This window comes from Aphis gossypii, chromosome 1 (assembly GCF_020184175.1).
Source record: "Aphis gossypii isolate Hap1 chromosome 1, ASM2018417v2, whole genome shotgun sequence".
NCBI lineage: Eukaryota > Metazoa > Arthropoda > Insecta > Hemiptera > Aphididae > Aphis > Aphis gossypii.
In genome coordinates, this window is record NC_065530.1 from 16,727,802 (window position 1) to 16,746,162 (window position 18,361).

Sequence of the window (18,361 nt, forward strand, 5' to 3'; positions counted from 1 at the left end):
GTCGCGAGTGATCGATTAAAAATCATCAGAATTGCAGTTTTTTTTTGAAATTGAGCAATATAACATTATATTATACATAGATATGAGATTATCGGTTACCAATTACTATGATAACCTTCTGTTGATCTAATAAAATATAATATATTGTACAAAAACTACAAGCATTGATTATAACTTATAAGCGATGGTTGTTATATATGTATGGGCACTTATACGATTCAAATTAAATTTATGATTTTCTTCTCTTAAATTATTATACATAATTATATTATTATGTATCTGATGTTCTGATCGATTTGATAATAAGTTTTGCATGCAAGTTTATTGAACTATTTAATCTATGCAAAAATCAACAACAAACTTTGAATTAAAAAATATATAGATGTTTATTATTTAATTATAAACGATTAAAACTAGAGGAATATTTAAAAAAATATATTTATTGTATAAAACAAAGAGTTAAATTATAAAAACAACTTAGAAATTAATATGTGATATACGTTATTATGACACCTGTTTAAAGATACTTCATGGGTACTTAAAATTTTCACTAAATATTTATAGGTATAATCATTTTCAATACATGATAAAATTTTCAAAATATTTCGATTCTTGTAGATATGCAAAAATATTTAAAATACATTGACACAAATTATTTTTATTAATATTTTAAGTTAAGAATTTATAACATTTTCTTACAATTTATATAACATGCAATTTTTATATTTTAAGCTTGAAAAATTTATATAAAATCACTAGCTTATACCTAAGTAGTTCATACTGAAATCAAAAAATATGAAAGAATAATTTTGTTTATTGACATTGTACGTCCAAATTTGGACGAAATTATACATTTAAACTATGAATAACCTAAATTTATTATTTTGTTACTTTAGTTCGAAAACATTTTTCATAGGATTATGAAACATTTACGTATATTATTATATCTTATAAAAAATGAATTAAACTTGTAATATTAATGGTAATTTATCCAATAGCAATATCAAAAAACATAACATGAAAAAGCTAGTAACATCTAATACAAATAGCTTCCATTCAGGATCGTCTTTCGTAGGTAGAATATTCTAGAATATATAATATACTATATTGTATAATATACTATGATATATTTTCATGGAATTTAAACGAAATAATAATAATGACACATTTAACACCTATCGTACAGAAAAGCGACACCCACTTGCTGATATAAAACCTTTTTTTTTTTTTTATTCGAGGTTATAATTGAACAATATTTTTGACACATAAATAAACATTCTCGCTAAGTAAAGTAATCAAATATCCGGTTAACGTAAGCCATAATGATAATAACACGGATTGTCTGAATGAAACAATGTATATTTTATTCCAGTCAAGTAATGTAAGTCTCAATGCAGGTACTCCGTATTTTGTTTTTAATTACTTAATTTAGTCAACAGTTGTTTTAAAAAGTAATAGGAATGTTTTCATTTGAGCAAGTCTATTCAAAGTGTACCAAGTAGATCCAATTTTCAACCAGAAATACCTTCAAATAAGTCGAATTTCAAAGTATTTTTACTGTTCCAAAAGACGACGTCACATAAAAAAAAAAAAAAAAAACACTATCGTTGTAAAATCAATACGTTCATCGCTTAGTTCAGAATCTAAAATATAAATATATCTTATTATTATGTACAGACACGTAGACGGATTTTACAGTCTGGAAAGTAGTTGTTTTTTTTGTTTTTTGCGTTAGACGCGATATTATGATAGGTCACAGCGCAATATAATACAAAACGACGTCTTTGTATTTTATAATAATTATTATATTATTATTGTTATTGTTTATAATATTATACGTATTATTATTCTTGTCCATTCACCGAGATCGGTCGACCTTGTGCACGGTGTTAGCAGCAGCGATCTCTAACAGAGTTCGCGTGTACCGTTCGACGCATCAGGCGACACACCGTACAACAATATCGTCTGAAAACTAACAAAACACTAAAATATAACACATTACAATGATAAAAAACAATATGATATATCTTGAGTTTATCGGTTATTGTACTTGGCTTTACCTACAACACTCGTCTCCGCTTAATTATCGTAAACTGCTCGTCGTCGTCGTCGTGTTTTTATATTGTTATTTACGTTTCCGCGGAACCTCGTCGGCGGCGCCGAGATCCCCTTCCCCGCGATGACGTCGAAGTAACCCCTACCCCCCCGCGGGCACCGCCGACGCACCGGCGCTCGTCGTTATAGACCTAACGGCCGGTCGACCGGCAGCCAGTAACAGTATTCGCTTAGCTGCGGTTCGTAGGGCGCTGCACGTGCACGGCCCCAATTTCGAGTTGCCCATAGCTGTTATTTGTTATTTTGCAACAGTTTAAATCGTTTTATTCCACCGGTGTGTGTGTGCGTGTGTTGTGTTAAGACGTGCGCGCTCGACCGACAGTGTTATAAAAAAATATATTCTAGAACAGTATATTGTATACATAGTAAATAGTAAAATAATATCATAGTATCATAATTGTTTTCGGTGTATAAGGTACACGTTTTAAGTATATTATAATACGTTCGTAAAGTTCGTCGTCGAACTCGACTTTTGCCCACCCGGTGCGAGAAAACGAACGGCGCATACACCGAAATGCATTTCGTCAACGACGTGTCCAAGTTCCTTTACAGCAGTCTCAGGAACGAATCGAGCAGGCTCAGGGTACGTATATCTAGTTCCGTGACCCCGACCTATAACACGAGAGCAATATCCCCATATATTGTTTTTTCGGTGATATTATACTCGCGCGATCTATGAACTATATAGTAGCACACTTTTGACTTTTGTATCTGTTCTTTTCTGTATATATTACTTGTTAAAGCTTGCCCGCCAATATTAGAAAAAAACGCCAATATTTTATTTCCAACTCCGCCGAAGGTTTTAATGGCAGGTGGATACGCGTATATTAGGTTATGAGTGCGAGGTTATTGCAATATACGTTATATTACTGCTGCTATATACCTCACTTGTCCGCCGACTACTGCCACCGGTGTTTACACTGTTTTTCCGTGCGTTTCGCATTTCACCGCTCGCAAACCACAGACCTTAGTTGTGACGATACAACGTCGTTACACACATTCCATCCGTTTGCGAACCGCCCATTGTACTGCACGAAATGTGTGTGCAATCATACGCGCCAGGTTTTGTAAATGTCAATGGGGGCCGAATTTACTAATTATTATATCCATAACTTTTGCCCTTCAAAATAATTTAAATATATGTGGTTAAATAGTAGAGACGAAGGAATAGTAGACTACTTATGTCTATATTTTTAACTGTCTCCTCTTAAATTAAACTCAAATCTCAATTTTTTCAATGGGGGCTACGGCCCCCAAGCACCCATGCAGTCGGCGCCTATATGTCTGCGATACGAATTGCAATGTACGGCTTACGACCGGTAAGGTTAACACGACCGGAAATATATTGTCATTTATTCCATATTAGTTCATATATTTGATTTAAGTTTTAGTAGTAGAAAATCGGTAGGTTATTATATTATAGGTACGCCGCGCTTCCATAATCCTTGGGTTTGACCGACGTAGGTCGTCGTGTGTACCTCAACGCGAGTACGTCTCACTGTACCAAGATCACCCGACTCGTTATCATTCGTTGTATTTGTGACGAATTCGCTGTGTGTGTGTCTCTCTAAATCCTTGGGCAGAGCACAAGGCAGGTAATAATAATATAGGAATAGAAGTAATTACTAATTATACAGGTGTCGTGGCCATCGTGAATACGATTATTCGATTATTAAGAATTTATTCGGACCTTGACTGATCGATATAAAATAACGTATTGTATTTTTGTGTGCGCGTGTGTATTAGTGAAGTTATAGACAAACAGATAATTAGAAAAAAATACCCCGTGTTCATTATTGTTCTTTTAAGTCTATAGCCACACAAAAGCATTATTATTAAAGATATTATTACGTAAATTTCAACTATTATATCATGTATATAGACAGTAGTTTTGCTTACATGCCTATGAACTACGACCTATTCACATCGATCTACATATGTACCTATTTCCTATATTATATAGGTATATTATATACATCAAGCATAATAAATAATAATCATTTGTTGTCTTATGTACTTTTGCCCATTGTTAAAGGTAAATTTGATGGTAAATTGAATCGCCAATAGGATAACAATAGGTAATACCAGATTCTCGGTATAGGTACCTAATCAACAAACTATTTTGACAATTGACATAATAAATAGGTATTATAGTTCATGTCTATATAATTGGTCATTATTTGTACAAGATTGCTTATCAAAGTATGTTCTGCGCAATTCACTGGGGTATTCTTAAATCGTCTGTACCTTTCTGTCTAAAAAAAAATATTACATCCATAAATTTGGAAATGTTTCAATTAGATTTGTCTTTCGTCAAGGTTACCTCATTAAGCAATCTTAAGTTCTTAACTGGTGTAAAATAGTTATTAGGTGAATACTATTAGCCGTAGGTATGCGTCGTCTACGTTTCTTCGTTCGATCTAACATTTCCTCTTCAATAATATTTATTATATTTTACTAATAATACGTAGGTAATTATTGTTAAATAGTTTTGTAATTTATTAAATATTTGCCACAAGTTTATACTGTATATTTTTTGACGATTATTATTTCAAGTAATTTGTATTTACTATTTAATACTAAAAAAATAGGGTTGACGAACGATGATCCAAACACCTGAATCTGCCTATACGAATACCATTATTTTAATCGTACAAATAATTTTATTCTTTATGAATTTGATATAATAATAATTATCTGAGCTTGGTAATAAAATGAAGTACTTAATATTTACAGTTTGTCAAAAAAGTAGAAAAGTTAAGATAGGTTTCAGAAACTATAAATATATATAATGTAGGTACTGTGTATTCTAGTGTTTCCCAATCTTTTTTCTTATGACAAGCTACAAATTTACTTTTGTATGGTAGTCACCTCCCTGCCAAAAAAATAAACGTATCAACTTTGCCATTAATTATAGTTCAGTAATATTAATAAAAATGTTTATTGTAAACAATTTCATCATTTAATTTTAATAATATTATGCAATATTAAACGAGTACTTCTGTAGTTCTGTTAAATATTACGATATTTTTAAATTTAAATTAATTTTAAATTTACTTATAATGTTATTAGATGTTTGATCAATTAAAAAAATATTGTGATTCAATTTTGGGTCGAAATATATGTATTGGGAAACATTGACGTGTAGTCTTCTATAATAGGGACTATAACGATTATAAATTACAATATAATAATTTCAATACCAATAATCGTCAACAAGCAAATAATCAACAGTAAGCATTAAGTTGAATATTTGATTTTTAAACGTTGAATATGATCGTATGAGATCTTTTTCTTTCTATACTTACTAGTTACAATGATTTACACGTTTATAAAGCATATTTTATCTACTATCGAATAATAATTTACAGTGTCAATCCGGTTATTGTGCTGCTTTAACTTATGAATTTGTAATTACTACGAACATTGTGCATAAACATTTTACATACAGCAAAGAAACATACAGCACTTGGTGCTTAGTAGTTTCAGTTAGTAATAACTTACCTACTAAGAATAATAGTGACTGCAATATTAACAAGCTCTATTAACAACTTTATCAAGTGGTTATTTTGGGTATTAAAATTCTCTCATTGTCATATTCTTTGAATAGTTATAAACTCATCAATCCGATTTAGAATAAAACGTCATACGTTTTTTGTATACAATTAATAGTTACTAATATGCTTATAACAAGAACTCTTATGATTATATTTGACGTAATTAACATGTCATCGTGTGTCGATTGACACGTACTAATTTACCTTTGAGGAAATAAGCAATAAAATTCTCATTAGTATTCTCGAAAACTAAATGTACTGCACGAAGAGTTTTTTTTTTAATCTTTAATTGTATTAAAGTAGCAAGTGTTTGAATTGTTGAAGTATCATCTTTACACGTGATTAATACTAATAATAACTTAAGTGGGAGTTTGTAAGTCTAAGTATTATATGCTTTTCAAGATAACCTTTTCGACTTAATAGTAAAAACATTAAAAACAAAACGTTTGTTGAGAATTAAGAATTCTTTGAACTTTGATATTATGATATACATTTTAACGATTAATCCTTTCACTATCATTTTTTCAGAAATCCTGCTTGATTGTGAACGGTTAAATAAACATTTTCAAGAACGTTTACATTTCGTAAAAAAGAATATTAAAAAATTTGACTCATCGTACATATATTTATGTGTATAGTGCATTATTTCCATATTTCTATTATACAAAAGATAAATGACGATTACATATTTTTAGTACCTAAACATATTACGATTTCATATTCTTACTAATAAAATGATTTCAAAATAGCGCGTTGTCAATTGTTATAATATTATGTAGTCGTGTATCAATCGAAAAATAAAATATTAGTTACGGCATATCGGCATTGTCCGTAAAGCGTAAACATAATAATCCACAATATTACATTCATACAGGCATACGGTCTATTAAATAGTGTGTATATAATGTATAAAATCGATTTTCAGACACGCACGATACTGAATTTCTTTCATCTATTATTACTGACGTAAAAAAATAATAAAATATGTGTCCTATTGAGTCCAATCGGTTCGTGTCTTTTGATGTATCTGATGATTACACCTGAAGTTGTATAATGTGCGACTGTCACTGAGTACAACTGTTCGGCAGATGTCAATTCGTAAACCTTGATATTATTTTCAAACGATTGGACTTAAATATACGACATAATTTTATACTTATATTATTAAATATCGTCCACGTAAAGTGATTAGTGAGTAGTGTTATTGAGTAAATATGGTTATGTACTGCTTTTCTATACCTTAAAGTCCTAAAATATCAAATAATCGTAATTCTTATTCTGGATTAAATCACAAAATATACCTATACATCTACGTACCTATATTTTCCATTATCAAACCTCGAAAGACTGTATCTCGTTTACCCTGAATAATACTATAGCTAGATATTTGTTATTTACCTCATACCTTGAAGGTATAAAAAAAATAAAAATCTGAAAGTCAGACTTTTGATCAGTTATTATATTTACGTGCAGTACCTACGCTTTTAATGCACCAAATATATACATTTTTTGAAGGTTTGACTTACTATTATTATTGTCTCTATCCAGTAAATCAAATTCGTTAAGTATATCATGTAATTATACCAAAAAATTATCGATAAAGTACCTCTATATTATAAAAAAAAAAAATAATAAGTACATTTTTGTACCTGTAGGCTACCTAATGGACATATTGTTATTTATATGCGACCATGATGGGAGCGACTGTATTGGTAGTTATATTTTTATTTCACTCTAAACTGCCAATGCCATTGTGCAACGTTCATTGAACGGATACAAGCAGACGAGATATAAAACAGTAAACATAGGTATTATACAGGTATATTTAAATTCTGCATTTAAAATAAATATTTTATACTGTTAATCTTAATACGTAGTTTAGCTATAACAACAAACAAAACCAACAGGTGACCTCTAAAAAATAATCTGGTATGTTTTTCAAGAAGTTTTGTTGACCCTGATCGGGTCCACGACTTTTTCATTTTAACAACACACGCCGATAATATACACCTATATAAATTATTATTTAATACAATATATGAAAATTGTTTGTTCCTCGTGTTTGGAAATTGTATAGGAATGCATGAGAATTGTTATTTTATTTGCGCGTCTTGTAATAATTGTAAGCAATATTATTTTGCAATTGATTTACGTGTCAATGACTCTTAAATTATTCCTTTTGATAATAATATGTTCACTAGCCGTTTATGTAGAAACAGTATTTAATATCAATTACCTACATGGAATTTATAAGTTCTATGAGGTATTAAATTGACCTATGTGTCACATAATAAAATTATATTATATTTATTGATAAAATTCCTTTTTTGCTTTTGCGCACATATTAATATGCACGAGTTCAGAAATATACGTTTAAAATATAATATATTTTTCGTTTTATAGAGCTATGCGGTGAACTGCGCTTACAAATATCCGACGAAAGTTCGAGTAGTCGAAGTAGGACCGAGAGATGGTCTACAGAACGAATCTAAAAACATACCAACGGACGTCAAAGTGGAATTCATCAATAGACTGTCTGCGACAGGACTTCAAAACGTTGAAGCTACAAGGTGAGTGACGAATATTTAATAACATAATGGTTATCGTATAGACTGCAACGTGCATTTTACGTGTAACCTGCAGTTACCACTAATGGCATCGCTATTCAATCATATTATTATAACCTATAATATATGAATATAATATGTACCTAGGTATTATTCATCAGCAATTAGGTTTTATTTTTTTTTATACAAATTATTATACTTATTTTACATAAAAAATATATCCAAGGTTCGTTTTGATTTTAGTTTCGTTTCCCCAAAATGGGTGCCGCAAATGGCCGACCACTCGGACGTGTACAGCAAGATCGACAAAGTGGCCGGTGTGTCGTATCCGGTGCTGGTGCCGAATATGCGAGGTCTACTCACAGCCGTACGTATACTTACAAATTTATTTGACTCAGGCGTTTTGTATGCCCTGATTTAATGTTTCGATATCGTTTTCAGATGCAACACGACGTTAAAGAAATCGCCGTCTTCGGGTCCGCTTCTGAAGGGTTTAGTCAAAAGAACATTGGCTGCAGCATTGCCGAGAGCCTAGAAAGGTTCGAAGATGTAGTGTCCACTGCTTTGGACCACGGTATCAAAGTCCGCGGGTATATCTCTTGCGTGTGCGGGTGTCCGTACGACGGTGCTGTATCGCCCCAAGACGTCGCTAAGGTAGTTGAAATACATAATTCACTCATGTATGAATTATTTTTTTAGACAGAAAAATATTTTAATATTTTATACAGTAATAATAATAATAATAATAATAATATATATTTCATTAAATAATATTTAACAATAAATAAAAGCGTAAAATAAACGCATACATAATACTCCTCCAATAAGAGCGTAGTTTGTTTTAAAGTGAGTGAGTTCAAATAAAGACAAATATTAGAAGTTAAATTAATAAAATAATTTTCTGAAAAGTTATTAAAATAATAATAAAAAAACAGCTTAAGAACATTCTTTCAGAAAATATGCTACACTTGTACTTTTGAGCAAGTTTAGGGGGAGAAAAAGTGTTTACAGAATAAAAAATAAATAATTAATAAACATCATTGTAAAACCAATACATTCCTCACTCCTCTTAGAATCTAAAAAATAACAATAATATATAGGTTAACACCATTAATTATATATTACATTATATACTAATACTAAACTATTGTTAAAGTTAAACTTTTTAACATAATTTGTTAGCATTTTTAATTATTTTCAAATCAATAATTTATTGTTTACAAAGATCTATTCCTACGTGTATTATATTTATATTTCCAAATTGTTTGTTAACTTTTATAATATTTTATTAAATTAATCTGTTTATTACAATACCTATATTAATTGGATATGTGTAATTATTATATTAGTTAATCCAAGTATCTGGTTGTAACAAAATTGTGTTTATGTAAATATTTAGATATCCGACGCGTTGTATAAAATGGGCTGTTACGAGATTTCTCTTGGAGACACGATTGGTATCGGCACACCGGGCTCAATAAGGGCAATGTTACAAGAAGTCATGGAAATTGTGCCTGTCGAAAATTTGGCTCTTCATTGTCATGATACTTATGGACAGGCGTTGTCTAACATACTTACTGCTCTCGAGGTATGCACAATAAACGCTGTTATTCCGAATCCGTGAAAATAACCAAAAGCTTGACTCCAATATCTAGCTAGATTAGACGTATCTTAACATTTCTAGTTTTTGGATACATTTTAATGTTGGATATATATTATTATATTTTATCGCGATGCTCGGACAGGAAAATTATAATTTTTATTGACTTAATTTAAATCTTATTTACCATACATCATGAGTGTTTTTTGAAGAGAGTATATTAATTTGTTCAATTGAAATAATATTGTAATGAGTAATAACACGGTCGAACGAATGAACAAACATTAATATTATATTATATTAATTTTCATTAGGGATGTGAATCTATGAATTTGCACATCAATAAATTTAATTTTAAATTCAAAATAAGTGCGTTATACAAATTTGATATAAATCAATATACCAAATTTTAGTTTGCACGATTTCGTATATTTTGGATTTTTAGTTTATAATACTATACTGTTATATTTTATTTTATGGTTTTTTGTTTCTTTCAATACAAAAATATATTATTCTTACATCAGAGATTAGTCCAGTTGTGCAGAAGACCCCTAACAGGCAAAGAGTAGGTAGACACACAAATCAGGATTACACATATAAGACCTATGTAGGTGACCATTTGGTTGGGTATTTTAACAAAAACAAAAAAAATACTTAACCCCATTAATTAGTAGATAAATACAGTTAGCCACACCACTAAATTTATATAATATTACTCAATACTTAAAATATAATATTATAATGGAACGTTACTTTTCTTGTTCTAGATGGGGATTTCAGTATTCGACTCGTCGGTGGCCGGTCTTGGCGGCTGTCCTTACGCCAGAGGTGCATCTGGCAACGTGGCTACCGAAGATTTGATTTACATGTTAGAAGGGATGGGCATCGAAACTGGTGTTGACATGGACCTGTTACTGAGTGCTGGCAGATATATTTGCGAAGAGCTGGGAAAAAGTACGGAATCGAAAGTGGCCAGAGCGCTGTCTGGAAAAGAAAAACCTATGAAATTCTTGCAATCCTACAGAAATCAACCATCACTCAAGAACTAATGATCTTCTCGACGCCTATAAATTATTCCATTTCACTCATTAGCCACTCGAATTATCTCTATACGCTATCGTTTTGTGTAATTTAGTGACTTTTTAATTATTTATAAAAGACTGAATCTATTATGTTTATCATGAATGTGACTTTGACCGTAATTTTTTTTATATTTTACTATCGTATATGAATAATTTATATAATATTTTATTTTATTACTATATTATTACTTTCGCTATTATACGCATTGCACGTGGACAAATACCCGATCATCTGACATATATAGGCACAATTTGTGAAAGAGGGATGTACTTGGATTGTGGGTGGATTAGCACCTAAATACGCTTCTCTAAATTATTTTATCAAATTGCGTACAATTGTATTACTTAAGCTATACGATTTATATGTATCAACTTATCTGTTAAAAATGATTTGTATGTTTTCCATCCGTGAATGTATTTTTTTAGAATGATATTATTAAGTAGTACCTAATATTATATGATATATTTTTATAAACGATTATTTTTAATATATTTAAAATTAAAATCAATAAGTTTTACATATTTAATGGTTCTATTTCTATGTACGATCAAGTTATTTATTTAAAAACTATGAGTTTTAAATTCTGATCAAAAAATTGAAGAATAAGACCAAGTGTCATAATATTAGCTTTGGCTAATATATGATTTAGTTGGTCATCAGTTACTTATTTAAACAAAAAAAAAAATAATAATAAAAATCATATATTGTGTTACTGATTAATGATTTTCAATTCTTAGAAACAAGTGCAATAATACATTATGAATAGCTTTTTATTATGCAAATAACAAAGTAATCAATTATAATGTAGCAGTATTAAAGTATAAACAAATATGTCTAAATGATTAATTCATTTTGATTTTTGTTGAATACTTTTAACACAGCTATTTATTATCGTTTATATTATAGACATTATTTAATTAATAATGTTTGTAAATAAACAAAAATTGTTCAGTGGCATAAATATACAGAGAAAAGATTTAAAAAAGTGATAGAAACCAAATTCAAATAAATAGATAACATAATATATATTTATGATTACGAATATATGTTTTAGTATTTTTACGTACCACCTCGAAATATGGTAAATCACTATTTTTTAAATAAAGAAAATATTTCATGTATCTAATAATAGTAGTGACAATCAAGACTTATTTTACGCATCTAATATAAGAAATTAAAATAAGAAATATTTATTATGTTAATTTAATGCTGCGAAAGTGTTTTTATTATTTATTTTTTTATAAACTACTTGGCCTCGACGTAAACAAAAATAATGTAATTCTAATAATAACTTGAAACTTTTAAAAATATTTACTACGCTAATTTTACTTTTTAACGTTAAATGAATACGCGACAAATTCGTTTCTTTTAGTTTAGCTATAAACGTTATGAACTGTTTATATTAAAAAGCTTTTGAACACATTTGAAAACATGTAATAAATTATAGTAATAAAAATAAGAAAAAATTTAGATGAAAAAACTATTTTCTTTTAAGAGTTACAATACGAAAATAGGAATAAAAAAAATTTAAGCAAATATTTGTTAAGATAATGTTTTTGTAGTACTTATTATCATTATCAGTACATACAATTTCATAATATTTTCTTTATCGATATTTAAATTCATCAACGAACACTACAGAGCAACTTGAAAAATATGTCAAATTTATCATTGACTTTTACTGGCAAACAAAACTTTAATTTTAATTTTTAAGTGTCCATAAAACTATGAATAAAAATGTTTGAAAAACATGTGTGTACCCACTACTGATGACCTGATAATTTGTAAAACCTGAGATATGTAAATACTTTTTTGTATACACAATACACATTAAAATGCATTATGTAATAACTATACTATACGACTAATAATGTTAAATATATTTGTCCGAACTTAATTATTTCTTCTATCAAATTAATAAAAAAACTACGAGAATGCATTACAAATTCACAGAATTTGCTAAGAATATTATTGCTCAACAGCTCAGCGATTTAAATTAAATTGTTACCTAAATCCAAGAGAAAATACTATTAAAACTAAATGGGAATGTACAATTTATATTATATTATATTATTACTTATTGAAAGTTTTGTTGAAATATAATTAATATTTCATAAAAAAACATTATGTCATATAATATAATATTATTATTCCTAATTAGCAGTATGTAATTATACACAAGTTCATGACGTCAGCCATCGCCATCTGTTTCCGTTCTATTACAAGGTAAATTTATAACGCTTGTTAGTGTTAAAATTAAAAAAAATAGAAATCATTTTAACTTCATGAGAACAATTTTAGTACTTATGTTCCTTGCAGAATCCGCATGTTGTATTATGAGATAAGTCTATACATGGAAAAAAGCATTGACGAAAATATCATAATATTTCCCACCTCCAACCTGTCAAGGTTACATAGGTTAACATAGGTATATGGTAATGACAATATATTTAGTAAGTGCAATAATGTATATCATTTAAAAACGACAACGACCAACTGGTGAGCACATAGCTTGCATTACTTTGGCAATCATTTAATCATTTTTATTTTTTATCAGGCCACCATATTATATTCAGGTACGACGAACTTTTAACATGCAGAATGAATATATATTGTGTTTATTTATCTCTAATTCTTAACGAATTTTAAATTACAACTATCATTCAAACATACGCGATTAGAATATGCGTACAAGGTGAGATTAATAAACTCGAGCAAACTAATCTTTTGTTGGTTTTAATTATAATTGTTATTAAATAATTTGCTGTTTATCGCAAGGTTGAATGCATATAAATAAAACTTTCCGGATTCACATTAAAATTTTATTTTAGATTTCTGTATTATATATATTTGTGAAAATCCCAATACACACAAAACTCATTGTGCATAAATTAATTATCTGTAAGGACTTATTTGGACATACGCGATCCAAAATCGGATGAAACAATCCAAAGTTTGTATTATCTATTACCAGGTAATTATTAGGTATTAATAGGTATTAATTATTTCGTATGTCCTATACACGCGCTTTCTAACCGATCTATTTACACACAATAACCTATAATTTGACTTGGTTTGTCGGTATCCAAATCTACGCTGACTTTAAAATTGATTCAGCTTAACAATTGACTGTATAGTAATCACCAAATGATCAAACAATAATATTATAATAGTTAAACGAATAAACCACGTTGAGTTTTATCATTTTACGGTCTCCTTCCGCACGCTCTTAGTATGTAATCGTCGCGCTTTTTTTACTGTAAATGTACTACATTATAATATATGTATGTTAAAAAATTATCTTATTTGCTTATTGCGCTGAAATACAGACTGTAAATATTATTTTATTGAATAAAAACAAAAATACGTTTACATATTACCAATGTAAACTGTAAAGTTAAATAACAATCAGTTTCGTAAAAAATATATAATTCGAATACTTCTGAAATTCAAAATTGAAAAGGATGCTATAAAATATTATAGAGATCTTTACTGGTCAACAAAGGTAAATATAAAAGGTATCTTATCCGATCAGTTTTATCCTCCTATATTTAAATACAAAAAAATACAAATTTAATCCAGTCAGGTCCGAAAAAAGTATACAAGTTATCTGACTTAAACCAATATGATACCATTGATACCTAAGTTATAAGCGGCGCGTATTAAACCAAACTTTTTGTGATGAACTAAAGAAGTGATTTCTGGTTTTCATCGATATTTTGTGGCGTGACTGCATTTGACGGTGCAGTCGTAATTTGTAATATCAATTATTAATTTATTATTATCTGGGTTATCAACTTATGAGTGTTGTAACTTATAAATTCTGTAATGGACTATGATAGGTAGCTATTACATAAATCTATAATAGTTTAACCTGTACATAACACAAGCACGTTAAAACTAGGTCGGAGGGGTGAACTGGGACTTGGGATGTTAATGGGTTTACGGTTCTTTTCGACTATGTACTCGTAGTATTTAATTTATCCATTGATTTTTCAAATACTTTTTTTTAGATTCTGAACAAAGTGTTGAATGTATTGATTCTATACAATGATGTGTGTTTTTTGTGTCTGTGTAATGTGTATGTTGTAATATTTATCCAAATAATGGTTCAATTTAAAACTTCAGGGGTGGTTTCCGATGGCAATTTGAATATCTTTGATGCATTATAAAAGTCAAGAGTAAAAAATTTACAGCAGTTTCAAAAAAATTGGGAAAACTCTACGAAAAAGTGAAGCATAAACGGAAATTATTAAAAATGAATAATTATAAATTTGTTTATAATATAATATATAAATTATAAATTGGCTTCCGAATAAACATATCATTACAACCCGACTTTAATATTGGGCCCAATCTCAGATCGGACATGGTACTAGAGTATAGATACTAGTCTATAGTCTATGGTATAAAAGTATTAATGCGATTCACCTAAGATAAACAAATCGAGGTAATATATAGGACTTAATCACAATACTATAGCTTGTCGTGCTACATTCATTCGTATAATGAATTGTAGATATTTATATTTTATAAACATAATTAATTATCATAAATCAATGTATCGTGAGTCGTGACATAAAGTAAAGTACTTACAACTGCATATTATAATATGTGACCTATACTAATTTAATAAATTATAATATGGAATTGCAGTTGCATGCATAAGATACAAAATCATTAATGGTATTATTATCAAAGTTGGTATTCGGTATCATTTTCGTACTATCGACAGGAATGTGTTAAAATTTCCGAAACGCATAGATCTCCTTTTTTTTATTACTTATATTATTTAGTTGTGACCGGCGTAAATAACAGTTATTATTTATTTTTTAAGTCTTCAGTTAAGAAAAGGTACATCTTTTAAAACTAAAATTATATAATATAAATGTATAATTCAATTTCGTTACTCAATCAAATATATATAAATGATAATAATTGCGATAATACCTATACTGTAATAAATCACATATAGTTAATTCTTAGTTTTTATTTTCATACATGTTTAGAAAGTTTGTTTCTCAGATTTTAATTTAACATATACAACTTGAATAAAACATTCTGTTTATGAGGTTTAAATTAGTTTTAATTTTTCATTTCAAGACTTTGCTGCATTTTTTTTATTGCTATGAAAGTATTAGTAAATATAATAATCAACCTATACAATTTTTAATTTACTAAAAAAATCTCATCACATATAAACTACCTATTCATTTCATATCGCAATTAGCTGGTTTACTATCTAAAATCAAATTCCTTATATTCACATAGAGAATATTTTATAAGATGTAGTTGTCAGCTAGGCGAGCCGCATAGATTAAAAAATGTAATTATTAATATTGATGGCGAGATGGTGTCATACACATTTATAATATTTTTCTGCACGATGTTCAAATTGTTTTTTTTTATGTGAAACAACTGCTTAGGTACATCCTGATCTTCAATTGCCACTGACTAGTGCAGTTACTACATCCTTACAAACACTAAGAAGCTTCGACACGACAGTATCAAAAACCGAAGCGTATTGCATACAATCCGCCAGCTTATAATTTTAAATTTTGCTGAAAAAAATTATTAATCTCAAAAATCTGAACAGACCGAAATAAGGCGTGTTTTCCTTTTTATTTACACATAAATTTATTCTCGCCATAAAAACAATAGAAATGTTGTTTTCAAGAAAATGATTTTCCGGTGTTAAAATATATTTATTTATCTTTGCCAGATAAATATTTCGTCATTACTATTGTGAACGTTCTACCGTATACCTCTCATCAATATATAGTAAATAGAATATGTCTCAAACCATAGTTGTTAATAGTTTAACACACCCAGATAAAATGTACAGCTCGTGTCAGAATATCGCATTATTGCAGCACGAATTCACTATCGAAAAACCGAGCTCCGTCAGAAAGACCCAATCCTTGCCAAACATGGAATTCGGAAATATTATGAATTCGCAACAAAGTAACCACATTTTTCAATAATAGCGATCGAAGAAGCGTGTGAGCAGGAAGAACTGAAAGTTGAAAGTGATCGTTTAGCCGTTGGAAAGGAAAAATCGAAACGCCGATCACTAAGTAAGCGCGTAAACAGATTTTTCAGGCACATGTTTTGTTGCGGTGCACAGTTTAAAGTTTTCGAGTTGTTAAATATTTAATTTAATTAATTTAATAAACGAACCAATGAAGTACTTTGGAAACCATGTGCGTAGAATACATTATTTTAACAATAATCAGCTAGTATAATTAGTATACTTTTGTTTTGTGCATCAGAGGTGTAAAGTTTATTATTATATAACAGGCAAACAGTCAACAAAAAAAAAAATTGCCTGTTATAATATACTTAATATAACTTTACATCTCTGATGCGCAAAACAAAAATATACTAATTATAGTAGCTGGTTATTGTTAAACTAATGTATTTTATGTACAATGTACATGGTGGCCAAAGTATTTCATTGGTTCATTTATTAAATGTTTAATATTATATAAGTTATATTAAATAAATATTTTCGTTGAGTAATTTAATTGATTTTTATTTGATACAGGTATAATAGTATAAAATTAAAAAACGTTAGTTCTTTTTGTTCAATGGTTCAACTAAAATATTACACTGATTATAGCATAGTGTTATTGACGATATTCTACTTAAAGTTTACGTATTTAACTTAAACGCCATATTTGCTATCAAATGTTTTTGTAACATTTACTTCATTTTTATAATTACTTAAATACCCATTTTAATTTACAATAATTCAACTATAAACATTTTTTTTTTAAATTTATATTTGCATATAGTACCCAAGCTACTATCTTGCTTAAAAAAAAATGAATAGTGAGGAATAGAATATAAAATAATCTATTATAATTTGTGCATGAGTCGTACAAGGCCAAGGCTATATGAATATTTTCAGAAAGTTAATTTTGATAGAAAATAAAATTAATGCGTTGCTATGTTCTAAACTCCTAAACTATTAATATATATATTTTTATAGTTAAATTGTGATGTTCGTAAATATTAAATTCATTTTTGTATAAAAACATAAATTATTTTTCAGAAAAAAGGTTTGATAATAATTTTTTTCTTTTTTCTAATTTTCGAGAAAAGTAGGTAATTGCCTTATTGGAAATTAAAATAAAATACAGAAGAACGAAGATCATATTATAAAACAATTTGATGGCTATTTTATTAGGTACCCATAGCCATAGCCATAGCCATAGGGCCATAGATTTATTATCTATAATATAATATATTACCATGGTATTATATCTTCACCTATTATTTTTATTGTATTTTTTTTTTTTTTATGTTAGGAGAAATTTACTTATCAGAGCAATTATTAATTAACTGTATGTGAATCCCTAAAATAGCTGAACTGCTCAACTAAGTATAAAAATTATATCTAATTCAATTAGTGAAATTGTCAAATTATTAATGAT

General features: G+C 28.6%; 1 protein-coding gene and 1 long non-coding RNA gene across 5 annotated transcripts in view; one reads left to right on the forward strand and one right to left on the reverse strand.

The window, feature by feature from the left end:
- Positions 1–11,443, forward strand: part of LOC114126224 (hydroxymethylglutaryl-CoA lyase, mitochondrial) — a 61,246-nt gene extending 49,803 nt beyond the window's left edge. For 3 of the 4 annotated variants that reach the window (XM_027990119.2, XM_050198269.1, XM_050198270.1), the window contains exons 2-7: positions 2,545–2,698; positions 8,076–8,242; positions 8,483–8,606; positions 8,681–8,893; positions 9,639–9,827; positions 10,607–11,443. In XM_027990119.2, the coding sequence (XP_027845920.2) occupies positions 2,630–2,698; positions 8,076–8,242; positions 8,483–8,606; positions 8,681–8,893; positions 9,639–9,827; positions 10,607–10,888 (1,044 nt within the window). In that variant the 5' untranslated portion in view covers positions 2,545–2,629 and the 3' untranslated portion in view covers positions 10,889–11,443. The remainder of the gene's footprint in view (positions 1–2,544; positions 2,699–8,075; positions 8,243–8,482; positions 8,607–8,680; positions 8,894–9,638; positions 9,828–10,606) is intronic. The other variant, XM_027990120.2, reaches the window with a different exon arrangement.
- Positions 1,782–2,119, reverse strand: LOC126549364 (uncharacterized). The gene is made up of 2 exons (XR_007603501.1): positions 2,061–2,119; positions 1,782–1,972 (listed from the first exon to the last, which is right to left on the reverse strand). It is a non-coding gene; the product is annotated as an uncharacterized LOC126549364 (long non-coding RNA).
- Positions 11,444–18,361: the final 6,918 nt, after the last annotated feature.